The 21948-nt window shown below is 35.8% G+C and overlaps 1 protein-coding gene across 4 annotated transcripts in view; it reads right to left on the bottom strand.

The window, feature by feature from the left end:
* Window positions 1–7871: 7871 nt before the first annotated feature.
* The window catches only part of gabrb2a (gamma-aminobutyric acid type A receptor subunit beta2a), a 34356-nt gene continuing 20279 nt past the window's right edge, over window positions 7872–21948 (bottom strand). For 3 of the 4 annotated variants that reach the window (XM_026225401.1, XM_026225403.1, XM_026225404.1), the window contains 6 exons: window positions 21593–21675; window positions 15933–16070; window positions 13855–14007; window positions 10326–10570; window positions 9824–9964; window positions 7872–8252 (listed from right to left, as the gene is read on the bottom strand). In XM_026225401.1, the coding sequence (XP_026081186.1) occupies window positions 7908–8252; window positions 9824–9964; window positions 10326–10570; window positions 13855–14007; window positions 15933–16070; window positions 21593–21675 (1105 nt within the window). In that variant the 3' untranslated portion in view covers window positions 7872–7907. The remainder of the gene's footprint in view (window positions 8253–9823; window positions 9965–10325; window positions 10571–13854; window positions 14008–15932; window positions 16071–21592; window positions 21676–21948) is intronic. The other variant, XM_026225402.1, reaches the window with a different exon arrangement.

The following is a 21948-nucleotide window of genomic DNA, read 5'->3' as shown; positions in this document are numbered from 1 at the left end:
TGTTTGTAGGCTGACGTTACCATTTCCTGGAGATACTATTATATCTAACACAAGCACAACAATTAAAATCCTGTCTAGCACCTCCATTCAGCCCATACTAAATATATCTGACTGGATAAGTATTGGTTGGTGACCCAAATCAAACAAGATATTCTGGTCTCCAGATATTATTCAGGTCAATTCAATGTTAGTCTACTTGCTTTTTTGGATTTTTTAAATTAAAACTGAAAGTCAAATCATGTGGAAAGGAAAAGTAGTCACACTTTACAATGGGTTTCATTTAACTGCATTAGTTAACATGAAGTATCAAATCAAATTAGCATTTTAAATGGTTCGCCATTTGCTAGCACATTATTAAAATCGATCAAAACTTGTATGTGGATATTATTTAAAGCACTTGAGCTAACATGAACTAACAATGAATAACTGTATTTTTATTAACTAAAATTACCAGAGATTGATAGCTAGTAAATAATACTAAAACAATGTAATAAACAATAAAACAAAAAGTAACAAATGTATTCATAATTGTTAGTTAATGCATACTATAACTATAACTATATAATGCATGCAACTATAAAATAATGGGTCTTTATTGTAAAAGTAATAGCACACTAATTTAAAGTAATCTATTGCACAAATGAATGGGACATGGTGATGTATGTTTAGAGTTGCCTTATAGTGAAAACCACTTAAAGGGATAGTTCACCTAAAAATAAAAATGCGCTGTTAATTCACTCAACGTCAGGCCATCCAACACATAGGTGACTTGTTTTCTTTGATTTTTGAGAATAAAAAGCACATCAAGAAACACAAAATTGATCAACAACCATGGCTCCTGATGATATATTACAAAGCGAAACGATTGGTCTGTGCATGAAACTGAATATTATTTACAACATTATGTGCACCGAGCAAGATTAACTGCTACATTTAACCATCACAGAGTGATGAAGTGAAGTCCATATTTTGGGTAATTCTGTGTGCTGAGCTCACAGGCGCTTTTAGAGGGAGCAGTCAAAAGAAAAATAGTGTGGATTTGACACGATACAAAAAAGATGGAGTTACATCAACACTAAGCAGTCTACAATTCTAATCCAATTCCAAAGCCAGTCATAACGTAGCGCAATAACCATATCCCAAATATCAAAACTCAAAATATGTCACCTAATGCATGACTATTTTACAGTCTTTGCAGTTATTTTAAAACACATGCAAAAAAATGCATGCCTACATGAAGCCAAGTGTTTACAATGTAGGAGCTTCTGCTAAATAATCCAGCTATTTATGTGAAATAACTAATATATAAATACCATGCTGTGATTAAAAGCAGTGCGCTCATGTATCTGTCTCTCTCTCACACACACACACACACACACAGAGGCCGATCTGCAGCTGTCACTAGCTGACACGGCCCTGCAGCGCACCATGTGTTGTGTAAGTCTGATGAAAGCAGAGGTTCAGCAGTGGAGCACACGGCTGCCTCGTCCCAGGACGGCTGGCCCTCTTGTTTCATGCGGCACGGCGGTGGCACAGCTGTTAGAGTACAGCATCGCTCCTCTCCTCCGTCTCTTTCTCTGTTTCCTTCCCCCTCCCTCCCTTCCATCCCTCCACTTCCTGACAAATAGGACAAAGATCTGTGAATCCTTAATTCCTCCAGTGGCACAGAAGCTTTGAGGAGCGGAAAGCATCTGGTTCTTCTGCTACTCTCACATCTCAACAACACTCGGGAAAGAGATCTTGCTTTAAATGCTACATATATGCCCATGGTTCTCTTGCGTTACTTTTATTTGTATTTTTTTTAGTTCTCACGTGCATTTCCATCTTCCCTGAGGAAAATGTTGTTGCTCGGCTTGACAGCTTGGTTATGTGCTATTTAAAGGTGTGCAATCTTTTTTTATACTTTCCAGTTTGATATGAGGAGAAGCAGTGAGTGTGAATACTGTGACTCTGTGAATACATTGCTGTTTGTTTGAGCATCCTGACGCAGTAATGCACAGCCAATAGCGTGAGCTTGGGGGCGTGGCTATCTATTTGACATGGGGAATACATCATTATTTTGAGCTGTGATGCCTCTTTACAGCATACTTTACTACTTCTGTATCTACAAGAACATCTTTAGAAGGGGAACCAGTTGTGAACAGACTAAAACAAATTAATTGTCGTACTTTTGGATGTCAGAATCAGACCTCAAATCATTTTTACAGAATACTGTCATCAAATACGGCATTTGACGCTAAACGCAGACGATGGATGAAACCTGCTACGATTACCTTACATTTACAGCATTAATTTGATTGAAACAATAGGTCTTCCTATTATATAATCATATATGCATTTCTTTTGTATTAGCCCTACAGTTACATTATGATATTTAAACCTATTTGATCTCACAACTCTGAATTTTTTCTAGCAAATGCAATTTCATATCTCCTATTTTATCTTCTACAACAATTGCGAGTTTAGGGAAAAAGCCATAAGTTTGGGAGCCGAGGGGAAAAGAGAGAATTGACCTGTTGAGTTTTCTCATCACAATTGTGAGATATAATCTCAGAATAGCAAGAAAAAGAACGATTTTTAATAAATATAAACTCAAAAATGATATTTTTATTATTTTATTAAATGGTTTACTGCTACTTTAAAGCTGTAATTTTCTGCCACCAGTTTACAAACACCGAAAGTGGGTTGAGAAAGGGTTAAAATACACTTCCTCTGTGAATCTCTATTAAAGTGTAATATATTTCTGTGATGCACAGCTGTATTTTCAGCATCATTCCTCCAGTCTTCAGTGTCACATGATCTTCAGAAATCCTGAAAATATCCTGATTTACTGCTTAAGAAACATCTAAAATATGTAACTTAAAAAACAGAAATCCTTTGTAACATCACAAATGTCCAAATGTTACAAATAACCGCATCCCAGTATTCATTTCTCCAAAGTAAATAATACATTTACAAAAACAGATTTTTTTCATAGTAGTGCATCCGGTGATAAAAACAAACAGGACAAAATCTTTGATAGTAATGCTGGAAGCAAGTTATTAAAAATAATATGTATTAGTTCAAAGTTTGAACCTGGGTCTCTTTGCACACTTGATGAAATATACATAACTAGACTAGTGAGAGATTAATGGGATCTTTTCTCAGGCGAAAAACCTGAGAAGCAGGAGACTCGTTATACTTTGTGAGTGACACGATTGAGGCATTAAAGAGGAAGTCACAGGAGTCAGTGGAGCGACGCAGTTTTGGGCAGACTGTAATGTTCCCTCTATGGCAGTGCTTCAGAGCAGCCCCAGACGTGACAGTCTTGCCTCTCGCTGGCCGCTGTGCAGACTTTTACTATTTAATTAGCACAGCTCCCGTCACACTGACTGCCAACTCCAGCGGTGTTTAAGACAGCCGACTTGTTCTCTCACTTCCTGGCAGAGAGATCTCCATGGCAACTACACTTGACATTGAGTATAGCTGTGTGGCTTTAACATCGTTAGCGTCAGGGCCATTAAGAAAGAAAGGAATTTAGTCCTCGGGGGTAAAACCATTGCTGCTGAATACAGAAACACAATGTAGAAATAAAGGTAAACAAGGATTACCGGGTTACGTTTGAGAGGAAATCATTTGCATTCAAATCTAATGTGCTGCTTGTAATTATTTATGAAATTAACTTAATTTATTATTGTACTTGAATAATTTTTAATTTACAATACAATTTCTGAAAAAAAAAAAAGAAATAGTTTCAGATTGTTTTTAGTGTACATTCTCACCTTTAGTTTTATCTTTAAAAGTTGACACTAACAAAAAATGTATTATTATTATTATTATTATTATTATTATTATTATTATTATTATTATTATTATTATTATTATTAATTTTCAAGGATTATTCACATTTTATTAAAGCTTGCAAAATACAGTTATTATTATTGTTAATAATTATTCACATTTTATTAAAGCACAAATTATATTATTATTATTATTATTCATTTTCAAGAGTTTTTTAAAATTTTATTAAAGCTTTCAAAATGCAGTTATTATTATTGTTAATAATAATAATAATAATTTGCAAGAGTTATTCACATTTTATTAAAGCACGCAAATTATTATTATGATTATTATTATTATTCATTTTCAAGAGTTATTCACATTTTACATTTTATTAAAGCTCGCAAAATAGTTATTATTATTGTTAATAATTATTCACATTTTATTAAAGCACAAATTATTATTATTATTATTATTATTATTATTATTTATTTTCAAGAGTTTTTAAAATTTTATTAAAGCTTTCAAAATGCAGTTATTATTATTGTTAATAATAATAATAATAATTTGAAAGAGTTATTCACATTTTATTAAAGCACACAAATTATTATTATTATTATTATTATTCATTTTCAAGAGTTATTCACATTTAATTAAAGCTTGCAAAATACAGTTGTTATTATTATTATTAATAATAATAATTTGCGAGAGTTATTCACATTTTATTAAAGCGCACAAATTATTATTATTATTATTAATTTACAAGGGTTATTAACATTGTACAAAGGTATCTACACATTTTAAGAAATGTGCACACTGTAAAAAAAAAATCTAGATATTTTTCGAATATATTTTTTTCTGCCATTGAAAGTTTTATAGCTTAAAAATTTGTATTCGCTGCAGGCATTCCCATGACTTTTCCTTTTAAAAAATGAATGTGTTTGTGAGTCAATAAGGCTTCTGTTATGGTGAAAAATCTTTATTTCTGATCTCTATTCGGGTCTAGCTTTCATTATGCAGCTGCTTTGGCCTACAGGGCCATTCTTTCACACAGAGTCCATAGTGTACTGGAACGACGTTCATGCCTTTCTGCCTTAATGTCCCCTGTGGCTGCCTCCATTGCCCATGAGAACTGCCTTTTCCCCTCTCTGTCTATCAGAGGAGCGCAAGTGTTGCCTTTTCCTCCATTATGCATTCTGGCACCCAGTCAGTCATAAAGCGGGCACAACACCCCGCTCCAATCGCTCCTCGAGCATCTCACCCCCGTCTCTCAATCACCTGGCGACAATAACACGTCTTAATCTTCTCTCTTCTGCATGGAGCTCACGTGGGTCTTATGGTAATTTAAGCGTAATGCGTCAACGCACGTTGAAGGGCTATTGAAAATCTCCCAAACTTATTAAAGTGCTCATAATATTCCAGGGAACCGTAAAGATATTAGTCCTGTGTTGTGTTAGTGGAATCCATATTTCAAATAAACAAAAGATAATGAACTGTGAGCATCATAATCATGTACACGTCCCAACTGGCCTACAATGGGATTAAACGCACAACATGACAGAGAACAAATTCAATATTGTTCTTCTGGTTAATCGAATGAGTCGGTATGTTCAGAAGAGGACGCTACCATAATATTACATGATCTCCTTTATCAGCCAAAATGTGTACAACAGAGAATGATGCACAGAATAATGTATCCCATAATCAACTTGACTTTCCATTACTAGTGCGATAAATGAAGCAAAAATAATTACAATTGTGATTTAAGCATCTCGCCAAGGAAAGCAAGGCTATTCTGTGTGACTTCAGAAGACTTGGAATACAGCCAAAAAAATGGTATATTAAAAAATCTATATAAATAAAAAAAATACGAAATTAACAAAAAAATAAAAATAATTTTTATAATTTTTATTTTATTATATTTACATAAAAAATGTTAAAAGATGACACCACTCAGTGTGAAGAGGTCATGTGATAAAAATTAAGCATAGCAGCACTGCTTTGAAGTTTTTTCGTTGCATTTTTTTACTTGTTTTGAAAAAACGTTTTTTTTTTCTTACAATATGAACAAATAAAATAAAAATAGAACATTGAAGGAAATTCTAATCCTAGTTGGGAAGTAATAATTTGGAACTATTTCCAAATAAAATGACGAAAATGCAGAACGTATCATCACATTCAAGAATTAAATGGTTCGCGTACATGATACCGTACTTTCAATTCAATACGACCGTATTTGAGAAAAAACGTAGTTTGCGTCGTTCAACTATTCTTACTGTAAAACAGTTGTTGAATATTGCATGTTTCGTTACTTCCACCTTAACTCGCTCTCTTTCAATGTAAACACTGACGCAGGGTTGCCAGGTCTGCGCAATAAAACCAGCCCGATTAGAAAACAAAACTTTCCCAATCTTGGCCAAAATGCTCCCAATCGCGCAGAGGAAATTGCCAATTTAAATGGCACCATAATCCTCATCAGTCGAAATCCCATTGGGCATTTGACCTGTTAGTCATAATAATAACAAAGTGCAGCGTAATGGTGTGGCAGCAGATCAATGCAAGCGTTACAACATTGGGGATCAATTTGGCCATTTCTAATTATTGGTATCGATTGCCCCCCTCAAGGTCTATGGTCCTGAGTAAACTATTTAAACTCAAACCTTTCCGACTGAAGAATCTGTAAGGTGATGGTTAAAGAGATATAAGCTTAATTAAGCTTTAATAATTTAATTTAGATACATTTTCATTATTGGTGACAATCATTACACAATATATATATTTACAGGTCATTATGAAATATCATTATAATTTACAGAATTTTATACAAAATTGCCTGACAGATGCCTTGAATGCATGATCCAGATCCTTCACACATTGTTAGTAAACTGAAGTGATAGTTACCATACATTTTTAGAGAAGCAATGATTTGGTTTCTTGCTTAAGTTCAACTGGTGCGCTTCGAGGCCTTCGAAAAAGATTCAGATCCCTCGCCCAGTTTTCAAGAAGCAAGATTTTTTTCATCAACCAAAGTCTTCGACATTAAGAAATCTAATACACCAAAAAATACATTTAAATAATGAAACAATAACATTAAGATCTGATATCATAACTATTGAATCAGAATGTTTCTTTTTTTTTTTTTCATGATGTAATATCAGCTACTAGTTTTCAACTTATATCTATTGATAGTGTTAATGGTTTACAGATATATTGCGTCTTTCTCTTTTGAGGCTAACTGGCCTCATCCAATAACCCTGGGTGTTGAGAGACACTTGAGAGAAGTTAAACAGCCATTTCTCCCTCACACAAAGTTCAAGAGGACTGTCTAGCATTTACACAGCCTCGGTTCTGTTGACACAGTCCGACCACCAGGGTAATGGTCCATGTCAGTCCGTCCTTTTCAATGGGATCACATGTGTCCTTCATCGTGGCCCAGCCTGTTCATATATCCCCTGCATCAGATAAAACTGTTGTTTTAATAGGGCTGAGTTTCTTTGTTGGCCCAACATCAAAAAACCAAAAAACAAAAGCAATAGTAAAAGGACCTGTTGTGAAAATACCCTGTATGGCTTCCTGACAGCGTCTTTGCATTGCAACCCGCAAACTCATTTGAAAGAACAGAAGAACCTTTAAAGTGTCAAAAGAAAATGCATTGTGCTCCGGCTCTCTGCAAGAGATAAAGAAAACAAACCAAAGCATGCTTTTAAAAGATATCTGATATACAGCTTAACTCTAGGAAAAAAAATAGACTTTCAAGAGCGACTCCTTTTGTAAAGCTTTCTTGGATGCAGTTGGCTACGACGTAACCCGAAAAACAAATCCTTAAAATATATGCAAAGACAAGCATAAATATTTGATCCACAGAGTAATCTACATATGACAAATATAAGTGGTATACTGAAACCCTGGAGCAAGCCCTGTACTGCGTGTTTTTTCTCCGGTTCCGCCGCCGACGTGTTTCCTCAATGTCTTTAGAACGAAAAACAAAAGAGTCCATCCTGATTTTATTTATTTTTTTACTTTGACTGTCTTTCCTCAGTTTTTTTTCACTATATATTTGAAACAAATCAGCAAAAGGTGTATTGTTTTATTCTCTTTTTTACTCTTCTTTGTTTTCTCTTTTGGTCCGTTCCGCTCTCCGGATGCTTTTAATGCACGTAGTAAAGCCAGTAAACTATGTTGAAGAAGGAAAACACGGTGGGGAAGATCATCCTCGACCACTTGTCGATGGAGTTGACATCGGACAGGTCCGGGATGTTGACCTTGAGCTGGGAAGCCCGTCTCCTGAGCCGGCTTTTCTTCTGGGTGGCGTGGCGCTCCAGGGCACTGTGGCCGTAGTTTTGCCGAGCCATGGCCGCTCGACGGTATTGAAGGGTGGAGCTGTCGTAGGCTAGCATGGTGCTACGTGGGTCTCCCAGACCCCTGGACAGATCGGACGGACCCATTTCGTTCTTCATCTCAACCGTGGTCAGCCGGATATCATCAGCGGTCATCTGGAGAGAGGAGAAACATTGTGGGATCAGGTGCGATTAATAATCAGTGTCATCAAATGGTGCATTCGCAAAACCAGCATTTTTCTGAAATCTGTGGGTAGGATATTTCCAAAACTTTTTTGATGTCACTGCTTACTGAACATCTTCTCTTTGAATCACAGATCGCAGGGTAATGCTGTTTTTGCATATGTTGAATGTTGATGGATTTCATGATGTTGAAAGGAAGTGGACTGTCCCTTTAAAACCATGTTGAATGCAGTACAACCATTGAAAACGAATCGTCAGCGATAGTTATACTGCACTCGTGGTAAGCTGTGGAGTAAAGCTTTTTAGCAGGCAATAATATCCAGGATTACATCCGAATTTCAACCATGGCATGGTTAAAATTCTGTCTCCATATAAATCAGGCAAATAAATGCAAATAAAAAATGAGAAGGCAAAAATCTAGATCAACAGTGAGGAGTCGGGTTGCAGAGATGGAGGTAAGGAAAGGCCGCTTTCACTTTCCAAGATAATCCTACTTTTTTACTTTTACATTTTACAAGTGTTAATTTTAAAGTTGAATAGTTATATCTTAAGGTGCTCACTAATCATCAAAATTATCCTGCAAAAGCTGCCTTTGCGATGTAATCATTGCTAATGTGGTTTGCTAACTGCTAATGTTACTGTAACAAATCTACTTTAACTAGTGATGCAATTTATCAGTATATATATTCATATAATTTGAGATTTTATCAAGACTAATACCTAATCAGTTCCCCGTCGTGTTCATCTTTTTAATAGATCTGTTTTGAACATGCAGTAGGCTAAATATTTGGTTTATTTTAGAAGACGTTTAATTGCTTCATTTTACCAATTTTATATTATATGCTTCAAATTATATAATTAATCTGCATCTCTGACTTGGTGCCAATCTTTTTATCGTTTCAACCATATCACGCTGATAAGTTACTTTTAAAAGCAATGCATTACAATATTGAGTTACTCCATTAAACAAGTAACGAATTGCGTTACTTAGTTACTTTTACGTAAAGTAATGCATTAAATCATACTTTTTGTCAGCTGGGCTTGGCTTGATTATTCGTTTTTTAATAACAAAAAAATCATTTATCATCAGTAATATTTTTGGTGACTGTAAGGGTTTAAATTTAAAAGTAGTGTGTTACTTTACTAGTTACTTGAAAAAAGTAATCTGATTATGTAACTTGTAATCCAATACCCCCAACACTTTTCTTTGTGTTTTTATCATTATAGTTGCAGCATGGACTACCCTATTTATTCTCATAGAAGAAGAATGATTGGTAAAACGTGGTGTGAACGGGTCTTTAAACTAATAAGTGTCCACTGCACAAAACGCTACGTTCGGTGATCAAACGAGAATGAACGTCTGGGAAAAAAGCTTGGGTGCAAACAATAACTGAAAAAAGGGCAGGACAACTTAATGGAGGAAATGATGATGGCTAGCATCATTACTCTAAAGGGAGGAAAACAGAAATCATAAGGATCAACTTCTGGTTGGTTATCGATGCAGAGCCATTGAATTTTTTGACTTCAGGTCAAATATTCAGTACCTTAAGTCTTTGATCGCCTAGTCCTAATCCTGCATCCTCCGCAAAGATCGGATCCCACATCGAGTCATACCCGTCAATTTCCCTCTGTTTCATTCTGGCATAGAGAGCATCGTCTCTCTGAACTACACTTCCCACCAACCACTGCAAGCATACAAAATCAGCACTGTTACAGAGGTCGGCCGCACTCGGAGAGAGACACAACTCTTTCAGTGAGATTAGAAGGAAAGCCCTAGAGGCTCCGCCAGAGAGTGAGTCTGTTGTGTACAGCTAACAAAAGTCTGCGCCGATCTCCCGGATATTTCATCACATGTTTCTGAGGGTAAAAGCCCATTAGGTAGTGGCTGGTGAACAAGCTTATGCCAGTGGAAAAAATACAGCAATACATCCGGTGTTTTAACAATCTGACCCTGAAAGAGAACCGACCACCTACTGAACAGAGGCCTTTGTCAACGAACCCTAAAGACGCCTGAGGTGTGTGTGTGTGTGGAAAGCTGAGCAGTACCTTGTTGGGGTCAGGCCTGAGTTTCTCATTGTTGGCCGTGGCGGCTTTTTCCGCCGCTCTCTTCTGCCGCTGAGGACCTCTCCCGAAGAAGATGTAGTTGACGAAGGCGTACTCCAACAGAGCCAGGAACACAAAGACAAAGCAGCCCATCAGGTACATGTCTATGGCTTTCACATAGGGGATCTTGGGAAGGGTCTCTCGCAAGTGAGTATTAATGGTGGTCATGGTCAGCACGGTGGTGATACCTGGAGTTCAGAGAAAGCGTTCAGGCATGATTAAGTACAGCTCAAGTCAAATGCAGCTTTATTTAACAAGAGAAGTAATTATCCAGCAAGCGCTGAGTAGGAGCTGCTAACTGAGCAATTACAGATGTTCCTCATGTGTCGTCTGCTAACATGAAACCAGGATGAAAACTTGACTTTGATTAATAATTGAGTTTAGGGGTATGTTCGCTCTCATGCAAAAGTTGTCTTCACATCAGTCGTAGCTCAAAAGGTGCAACATGTCGAGGCTATTATTAAGCAATCTGACTGAAGATGTTCACAAGACAACCACTGTTTACTGCGACGTTTATACATCCTTACTAAATAAAAGTATTTATTTATTATCAAATGTATCGTAAAAATCGTTTGAACGGTGCATGAAAATTGTAATATAACCAGTTTTCTTGATGGATTTTTGCCTGTAAGCTCACCTCTCACCATCTGCAAAATTTGTCAAAGAACAACTCATCAGGATTTCTCCCATATTCCCAAATGTTTAATTTGTTCAACATCTCTGTTCGGTCAAATTCTTACATGCATTTCAAACACGTTCAGGGTGTACAAAGCTCAAGCAATCATTTTAAAGCCATGTAGAGAAAATGAAACATCAGTTCTGTAACAAGAGCTGTTGCATTTCTATTTAAACAATACAGCAAGATTGAGACATGTGTTTCCATGTCACATGCCCCTCACTGCAGACAGATTCATTCTGACAAGTTCACCCAAACACAAAAGGCCCGGCTCCCTATCATCAGTGATCTATTCTCCGCCGTCTCCCCCCGAAGTATTAGCGTCACAAGAAGTAATTTTGTCATAATGGCAGGAACATGGCCCTGGACATAAAACACGTCAGTAAAGAGTGACCAGAGGAAAGTTTGTCAGGTTAATCAGCAGTAATACATCAATGCAGATCAGCAGAGGCGACAGAGCACTCCTAATAGAGTTTGGAGCGGAGCACTGCAGCGCCGCATCTTCACTGGAGTGAGGCAGATTTAAGACTCACTTGAGTCAAAGCATCATACAATTTCATTAGCAATTTGAGCCTCCTCTTTTTGAGCACAGGCATTTACTGCCCAAAGGAAAGCACAAGAACAATATCTAGTTCCTCCTACACACCAATCAGAAAAAACAAAGAGTCATCTCATGATTGTCTCATCTACAGTTCCAAAAGAAACTGTGCTATGACTTTCCAAAATACCAAAGTCTATGAGAGATCTCAGGTGCATTCAGACATTTCATCTGAGCAATGGACCACGTCTCATGAGCAATGAAAGAGCAACCTCTGAGACGATGCCAAGACATGTTCCTGAATCAACATCTTCTGTTGATCTTACACAGAAAAGTGTGGTAGACCCTGTTGAAAAATTCAGCATATGATGGTTAGGTATGTTTTGAAGCATGGCAGCTGGTTTAAACTGGTCCTGAGCTGGTCCTGAGCCGGAGTTAGTTTCTTAGGACCAGCACATTCCCATCTTAAACCAGCTCATAACCAGATTATAACCGGTTCAGGACCAGCTCAAGACGAAGCTTAAACCAGCTCAAACCAGCTTATAACCAGCTCAGGACCATCTTATAAACAGCTCAGTGCCAGCTTAAACCAGCTCATTTCCAGTTTATAACCAGCTCAGGACTAGCTTATAACCAGCTCAAACCAGTATATAACCAGTTTAGGACCAGCTTAAACCAGCTCAGGACCAGCTTAAACCAGCTCAAACTAGTATATAACCAGTTTAGGACCAGCTTAAACCAGCTCATAACCAGTTTACAGCCAGCTCAGGACTAGCTTATAACCAGCTCAAACCAGTATATAACCAGTTTAGGACCAGCTTAAACCAGCTCAGGACTAGCTTATAACCAGCTCAAACCAGTATATAACCAGTTTAAGACCATCTTAAACCAACTCAAAACCAGTTTATAACCAGCTCAGGACTAGCTTATAACCAGCTCAAAACAGTATATAACCAGTTAAGACCAGCTTAAACCAGCTCAGGACTATCTTATAACCAGCTCAAACCAGTATATAACCAGTTTAAGACCATCTTAAACCAACTCAAAACCAGTTTATAACCAGCTCAGGACTAGCTTATAACCAGCTCAAAACAGTATATAACCAGTTAAGACCAGCTTAAACCAGCTCATAACCAGTTTACAACCAGCTCAGGACTAGCTCATTAACCAGCTCAAACCAGTATATAACCAGTTTAGGACCAGCTTAAACCAGCTCAGGACCAGCTTAACCCAGCTCAAAACATCTCAAACCAGCTTATAACCAGTTCAGGACCAGATCAAGCCAGCTTATAACCAGCTCAGTGCCAGCTTAAACCAGCTCAAACCAGCTGCCATGCTTCAAAACATACCTAATCAGCATATGCTGGATTTTTCAACAGGGAAGCACCTGATGCATTTGGCACATTTAGAAAAGGTCAACACTGGTGATATGACGTCATGCTCTGAAAGCATCTTTTATTCAGCAACTTTAATTCAACACATTACAAATACACCTTCCTACTAAAACAGGCTGTCCTTGGCCAACTGGCTTCAGACCCCAAACCCCATGACCTGAATCAAAAGTCTGGCTAGGCGAGACTATTGGACTTCCAACTTGGAAACATGTGATGTCTTATAAACATGATGACACCTGGGGGATGTAATCACCTTTGAGCAAATGCAATGAATCAATGAGTTGAAGCACCAGCATTGTAAAATATAACCCATTTATCAAGCATTTGTTGAGGAAAAACCTGTTGAAACTCTTACACCTGCAAAATGAATGCGTATCACCACTTATTCTCTGCAATTTGGTTGGCAGGAGACTCTGAACACCTCCAAAGCTAATCGTAGTGCTGACTTCTTGTTTCTCTATACGTCATCTTCCAAATTTGGAGCAAAGAAACACATGTACAGTGGAAAATCTGAGATATTGAGTAGGAATATCTCAAAATCGGACTATAAATTGAGTGCTGCAGGAATTAGTATTCCCATTGGGTATTTTACTTCCAGGTCAGCCAACAAAATTATGCCATCATAATATAGGAGTGTTGTTCCAGGACCAACAAGGATGTTGATACAGGAACACATCTTGGTAAAATCACAGTCACTGATGTATGTATTAACTGCAATGAGGCAAACAGAAAAGAGCCTATAAAACGAGTACCAGAAATCACTCAGCTGATCCCTGAGCACACAAAACAGAGCTACAGTATAAAGTGTTCATCATAAGCTCAGCAAACCAACGATAACACACATCACACCATCAGATGTCCCACCTAAAGCCACACGGGCAGCAGAAGCATCGTAGTTGATCCAGAAGGATACCCAGGACAGGATGGTGATTAGGATCGAGGGCATGTAGGTCTGCAGGATGAAGTAACCGATGTTCCTCTTGAGTTTGAAGCTCAGAGACAAACGTGGATAAGAACCTGGTCCAAAAAAGAAAAAGAAGGACAGTTTAATCAATGCTTTCTGGTAACATCTAGGGGTCACCATGTTGGAAACAGTAGTCGTACCATAGAACGTTTTGGGTCGTTAAACAGAAGCATTTTCTGCTCAAATATTATGCAATTCAAAATAGCTGTTTTCTGTGTGAATATCTGCATAAATATCTGTAATTTATTCCTGTGATGCGCAGCTGCATTTTCAGCATCTTTACTCCAGTCTTCAGTGTCACGTGATCCTTCAGAAATCATGAAAATATGCTGATTTGCTGCTGCAGTATTGAAAACAGTCGTGCTGCTTCATATTTTTGTGTTACATAATTTCTTTCAGGTTGAAAAGTAGAAAAAAAAAATTTTTTTTTGGAATAGAAATCATTTGTAAAGTAATAAATGTGACCCTGGACCACAAACCAAGTCATAAGTTATTTTTTTATATTTAGCTTTACATTGATGTATGGTTTGTTATGATAGGACAATATTTGGCCAATATACAACTATTTGAAAATCTGGAAAATCTGAGGGTGCAACAAAATCTAAATGTTGCCCAAATGAAGTCTTCGCAGTGGATATTACTAATAAAAAATAAAGTTCTGATATATTTACATTGGTAAAATATCTATATCAAAATATCTTCATGGAACATTGACCTTTACTTAATATCCTAATGATTTTTGGTATAAAAGAAAAATCTATAATTTTGACCCATACAATGTATTTTTGGTTATTGCTACAAATATACCCCAGTGACTGCTTTTCTGCTCTAGAGTCACAGATGTCTTTACTGTCACTTATTATCAATTTAATGCATCCTTTAATCAATCTAATGCAATAAAAAACTGTAGTGTACCTAACTGATTATCAATAAACAGTTTTTAGCGTCAGTCTTTTTCTTGTATTGCAGATTGCTGATCATTTAATGCATTGCTCCATCTCTGGTAAACACACAGGCCACCTCAGATATATATTTGGTGGCAGAACAGGTCACAATAATAAACGGCGTGTCTGAGAGTGTGGGTAGAGTCAGACAGCCAGACTGCATGACTTTATCTGTTCCTGAAAGGCAGACCAGTGATGATAATACGACTGGAGAAAAACACAAATTATGTGCACTTACTCACATGCTTACTCACCGCATACATCGCTCCAAGGTTTAGCAAAAGGACACTGTAACTATATATGCATGCAATAACGTCTGCACCGCAGCATTTCCGTATTTTTGTGGATTACATGTAATGCAATGATTCCCAGCCCCTTAGATTTTAAGGTACTAAATTAATAATTAAAAGCAACACATTTGCATGCTCTCGGGTCTCTGATATGATGGTAAATGATTGCATGACATGCAAAAAAAAAACAAAGTTGATTGACGTTATTTTAAAATTATTTAATTTAATTTTACAGTTTTATGATTTAATTAATTAGCCATTCTCACGCCTAAATTCGTGAACCCCTGCATCTTCTAGTTTGTGAAACCTTGATGTAATGTAATGTTTAATGCACTTCATGTTCTTCATACCAACTAATGGAATATATTTTCTTTCTCTTTGTATTTTTATATCAATATGGTACACGATTATCCTATTTAAACCAATGTGATAAAACAGTTTGGTCCAAAGTAATATCGAAAAATATTTAATGTAACGCTACTAACTACAGTTTTTGTCACGTAATTTGGAATCAGCAATTGGATTATATTCTGTAAGCACTGATCTTTGCGTTTTTGTACTTTCAAAAATTCCCTTTTTTATAGTAAAATTCTAGTAAAATGAAATCAGTTTCATGATGAAACGGCTCGTATGGTGATATAATATTCTGGTCCTACCACCCACCCCGAGATCAAACTATACTTCTGAACAGATCTGACTCATGGTCTCAACTGTACAACACACACAAAGGAGAATAAACTCAACCTGTGGAGAAAACCACGTTCTTGGAGATGAGTTTGTAGTCCACGATGGAGAACTGAGGCAGTTCGATCCTCTCCACCCCCGTGACGGCCCCTTCTCCACCTCGCCAGTAAAACTCAATATCATCTGTGGTGTATCCATCTGGAGGATCCAAACACACGTGTGTTAAAACAAACTCACATCTGAGTGCATCTCCGAGCATATGAGGACAACAGAGGAGAAAATCAGCTCTGCATGAAGACTGGCGTTGTGTTTTTCTTCCTCCTGCAACCCAGCTTTACGGGACTTAAACAAAACAGGCCTGAAAGGGTTAAAAATGATCATGAGCTAGTGTTCATCATCCTCAGGAGGTCCATTTATAGTTTTTATATTATTAAAAAATGTGTTTTCTATTAATCTGATACGAGGTTAGATTTGTTTTCAACCCTGTCACCAAAATGTGTGACAGTTAAAAACATTTTAGAAATAAATAGAAAAAAATGTATATATTTAAATACATCACTCAATAGGTGGGAGCAAGAAAGTTTTTATTTTATTTTTACTTTATTACGTTATTTTTGTATTTCCCAGAAATTATAGATACATATTTCTTCTTTGCCTACAATATTTTGGGTAACAGGGTTGAAGTTTGAGATGGATAAATTCAATCAATAAGAATATGGAATAAAGTTGTTGATGTGTAAAAAAAAATACTAATTATGTTACTTTGATCATGCAGTAGCCAGTGTTATTTTAGTATCATACAGATGCTAATATAGTTTTTATTAATATTTTGAATAATAGTTTTTTCTGAAATTTTAGTTTTTTAATTTTAAAGTTTTTCTTAAATTTTGTTTTTTCTTTAGTAGTTATATATAGTATTTTTACATTTAGTAGATAAAATAAATTTCTATTATATATATATATATATATACGTTTTTTGTACATTAACTTAAACTAAATTAAACTAAGAAATTAAATTCAAAATGACTTATCATTATTATTTTATTAAAAAAAATTGCATTTCTTTTTTTTCTTTTTTTGCATTTTTTTTCAGTTAATAATTATTTTATTTCAAGTAATGAAATATTAGTTGTTTTAATGGTTTTTCATTTCGGTCTCAGGATGTCATAGCATCTCTACTAAACTCTACTAAGGAGCCCTGGCAGTAACATTGCTTAAACATTTAAAATGTGCTTTTCCACAATTAATAAAAAAAGGTATTTAGTATACTGTCACAATTATGACGTTGTGTGAACGTTTCAATTCAAGAAAGTCAGCCTCTAAGGTGGGAAAGAATTAAAATTAAAATTTTAAGGGGGAACAGACTCTTGAAACCAGCTCTGTTTCATGACAGGTTATATTTTTAGAAAACAGTTAATCTAACATATCCAACAAAAAGCATGGGAGTTGTGTTTTGAATAGTTTACATAAACCAACAGGATCCCAAAGTGCACATATTCATGGAAAGTGCAGTGTAAATATTGACGATATTTGATATTTCGATATCAAAACAAGTGATAATTAAATGATGGTTCTGAAACAGACTGCAGGAATCTGTGTGTTTGCTTGTTCTCCGTCCTCACTGAGGTTCCTTCTCAATCTGCACCAGTTTGTGCAACTTATAATGAGAACCAGTGACCTATTTAATGTATTGAATAATTAACGGTGAGCTTCTGATTTCTTCATATTCCAGGGAGTTATCTGTGCATGACTTAGCAACCAGGTACAGACTTAAAAAGCCCAGCAAAGCTGTATATCTCATAAAGCATTAATACAAAGATAACAAATCCTGCTTTCTCATTGGGTATAATGGTGCAACGTGAGGTAAATACGACAAGAGCTTGAGCCTTGTGACAGATGTGTCTTCCTAGCGTGGGAGCGTTTGGAGACCATCACCTCGTAAGGTTGTGTCGCGTTCACCCTGGTGTCTGAGAAGCCTTTTAAACGGAGAGCAGACGAAAGCGAGAAGCACAAGAGAGAGAGAGAGAGGGAGACGAGGACTCGAGAGAAAACTACTGTTGGACTGGTGTTTCACTTCCATTAAATCTATTATCTCTGTGCCAGCGCGTCTGATTCTGTCAACTGAATGGCTGATTACTGTCAACAGATCACATTTACTGCCACAGCTCCATTATTCCCTCGGGGCCCTGAGAGAAACCAGAGGAGAAGGAATCCACATCAGAGGAGAGCGACTCAAGCCGAGAGCTTCTGCTGTTAGAATGCACCAAGAATCAAGTTGATCAGGAAAGAGGAGGCTTAAGCTTGTGTGTCATTAGCTCGCATGAAAACACTTCTGGACGCTTCTGCACTGACATCATTACGGGAAATACACGCAGTGGTGTGTGTGAAATGGTGTGTGGGAGAGAACGGTTGCCAAGTGAACGCCAGCGGAATTCAATTTGAATTTGAATATTTAAAAATGCATTCTATTTTTCATCAGCAACATATGAGACACTTTTAGAAACATTTGCTGGTATTAATGAATCAATATGTGAAATTCTACCTAGATAAATTTGGATTAAATGTATATACATTTTGTTCTTATTTTTTATATATTTATATTACATAATTTATTTAATAAATTACATTAATTGTAATTAATTGCCATTGTGGAAGGATGCTCTTTCGTTTATTTTAATACATTAATATAATGCAATAATACCCTTTTTATGATGCTTTAAGGGAAAATGTACATCTTTTTTGATGGCTGTATTGTTTTAGGCTGTTGTTTTGGCATGTTTTTTATGTTAAAGTTGGGTGTGATGTCTAAATATTTGAGCTAAAATATTGTGAACACTGTATAAGAAATGTTGTCTAAATTACTGATGCAATTTATGTTTTTACTGATATAATTTCACATAACTTTCAATGCAACATCCGGCATGTGGCACAGTGTTGCCAAGTCCACGGATTTCCCACTGAATTGGGCTTCTTTTATACACAGGTTATTTTTTTAGAATGCAAATGCAATTTTGGAGTGATTTTTGCCAATTTTCACCAGAATGTGTTTGGGCTGTTTTTGTTACGCAGACCTGGCAACCCTGATGTTGCCAATTCGATTTAAATTTACACTTCTGAAATAAAAGAGAGTCAGTTCTTAAATTCTGAATTCTGCAACACTTTTCAGAAAACAGTGACATTTTTCACTAAGATACTATTAGATTTCATTAATATTTTGAATTTGCTTTTATTTTTTGCTTTTATTTTAATTTTAGATTTAGTTTTAGTAATAGTGTTGTTTATTGTAATATGTTATTAATTGTTATTTATTATTTATTTATTTTATTAGTTGTTTTTGTAATAAGTCTATATATTTTTATTCAGTTTTATTTCAGTTATTTCACTATATCAAGTTAGCATTTCAAGTTGCTTAAGCAACTAGATGAAATAAAAATAAGTTGAGTTTATTATATTTTATTTCAAAAACGAAAATGTTTTTTATGGTTTTAGTTTGAGTTAACTAGAGTAACTCTGAGAGTGAATAAGTGAAAGGAGAAGGAAAAGAGCTAGAAATGGAGGGCTGGAGCGAGTGAACGAAGGAGAAAGAGAAAACAGCGCAGTTTATTGGTAGCTGAAGGAAGTCAGGCCTGACCCTCAGTGTTTCTGTGCTGCTTAACGCTTCTGGCAACTTAATGATCAAACAGAGCCTGTGTGGAGCATCACATCACAGCGCTGTAATCCAGCACTCCAGGGACAAAGATAAAACACTGAGAAGACCTCGCATTCTTCTCCTGTGGCTTTCAATTTTTATTACAAGAAAAATAGTGTTACACACAATTACAGGCAATAATGACAAATAGAAAGCCCATTCATCTTAATAAAGAGGGAGATGATTAGCTGTTGTTATAGCTTTAAATGCATAATTTAGCACTGCTGTCAGGACACAGCCGAAAAACAGATCATTAGACCGGTCGGGGTAACAGATAACCAATAAACGCTTGAGCCTATGTTTCTAACATACTTTTCTATTTAATCGGTTCTGTAATATCGGTTTACAGATCAATGCCAGCATTTGGTGTGTTTCTACAGAACAGACCCCTAAAACACTATTAAAGCACTGTGTGTTCAAACAAGAAAAAAGACTGTTCAGGTAGAGTGACTTTCTTAATGCATTGCTTATGTAAATTATTCAGCTGTTTACTAGACATTCATTCACTCTCAAATGTGAAATGCACAGCATTTTAGGCTTAATGTAAAATAGTTACAGCCTAACATAAACATGAAATTAGATTTGCCACCATATTAGTAGTACTATTAATGCTATTATATTTAGGGCATAAAAATGGCATTATAATATACAATATTATTATTATTACAAATTGTATGGTTTTTAATAGTATTTTTCAATATTATGTTTTGATAAAACAAACTTAAATAAAAGGCCTTCTGCATACTGGTTATTTATTATTATTATTACTATTTTTAATTTGGCTTAAATATATTAAAATAAATAAATAATTATAATATGCAATTATTATTGTTATTAAAACATAATTTATTGCTTTCAATTTTTTTATAAAATGTTAAATAAAATAAAGTACAATAAAAAAATTCTACATACTGGTTATCAGTAAATAATAAAAATAAAAATTTTAATATTATAATTATAATGATTATTGGTTTTGTTGTTGTTGTAATTATACATATTATAATAATACACTATTTATAAATTACTATTATCATTACTATTTCCTATTATTAGTAGTAATCATAATAATTACTATTATTAATGCATATTATACATTGCATATTTTATTGCTTTTAATAATGATAATGAATGTAATTATTTTTTCATTATGTTTTTTTTTTTAATAAAATAAAATAATTCTGCCTATTAGTTATCATTAGTGGTCAACCGATACATCACCAAAGCCGATATATCGGCCGATATTTGGAATTTTTTAAACGTCGGCATTGGCCAATCATTTTTTCTTTTTATCCAATGCATTCACGATGGGACCTTTATTTTACAGTGCTAAGATCATCAGCGCCTGAGCACACGTTGCTCACATTCTCCCCCTTGTTTGCTGTCCTCGTAGTTTTGTTTTATATGGCTAATGAGAATTGAAATTCACAAACCTTGCAAACTTAGTCGATCCTGTGAAGTGTACACGTGACCACAAATTATGCTGTGGATAATATGCTATGCATTTGCCCACTGTCATAATCATGTCATTTTCTCTGTGTGCTGTATGTAAGATGAGTTTTACCTTGGCTTTATTTGAAAAATATGATTCCCAATGCACACAAACTTCACAGAATACTGTGTGCCCTTTTGGTAACCATGTTCGTCTATATATTTTATTTTTTTATTAAATATTTACTTCTTTGTGGAAAAAAAACTTTGTCATCAATTGTATAAGTATGCTTATTTTACAATATTTTATATATATTTTTATCCATTTTCAAATGATTTCTTAAATATTACTTAAAATAAATACAATTATATCGGCTTTATATCGGCCATCAGACACCCTGCTTTCCAAGTTATCGGTATCGGGTGTCAAAAAGAAAATCAATATCGGTTGACCACTAGTTATCATAAAAATAATTGCAAGAGATATCGGTCCAAAAAACAATATCAGATGACCTCTAGTGAGGGTATTCATGAAAAACAGATGCATAGATCTGGTGCTGTGAATCTGAGCTGGGTCAAGAAGGACAAAAGGTGCAGCACTTACAGCTCTCGATCTCCAGCGTGCAGTTCTGCTCATCCAGCGGGTATCGCCTTAGGTCCATCATACAGGCCGCAGTGGTGGTGATCCTGAATGCAGAGCAGAGACAGAGGACTGTGGAGATTACTGACGCTTCTCAAGGACAAGAGCAGCCCTCCTCCCTCATCTACAGCAGCGAAGCACGCTCACATCCACACATACAAACGGGCTGCAGATCTGTCTTTAAAATACGTTCCTGTTGCTCAAACAGTGGAGGACAGCGTCAGCTACACCAAGGTCATGGGTTTGAATCCCAGGCAGTGCATTAGCTGATAAATTGTGTACGTTCCATGCAATGCAAGTAGCTTTTGATAAAAGTGTCT

The sequence above is a fragment of the Carassius auratus genome, chromosome 39 (genome assembly GCF_003368295.1).
Source record: "Carassius auratus strain Wakin chromosome 39, ASM336829v1, whole genome shotgun sequence".
Taxonomy (NCBI): Eukaryota; Metazoa; Chordata; class Actinopteri; order Cypriniformes; family Cyprinidae; genus Carassius; species Carassius auratus.
Note: the sequence above shows the minus strand (reverse complement) of the source record. Positions and strands in the feature narration are given on the sequence as shown.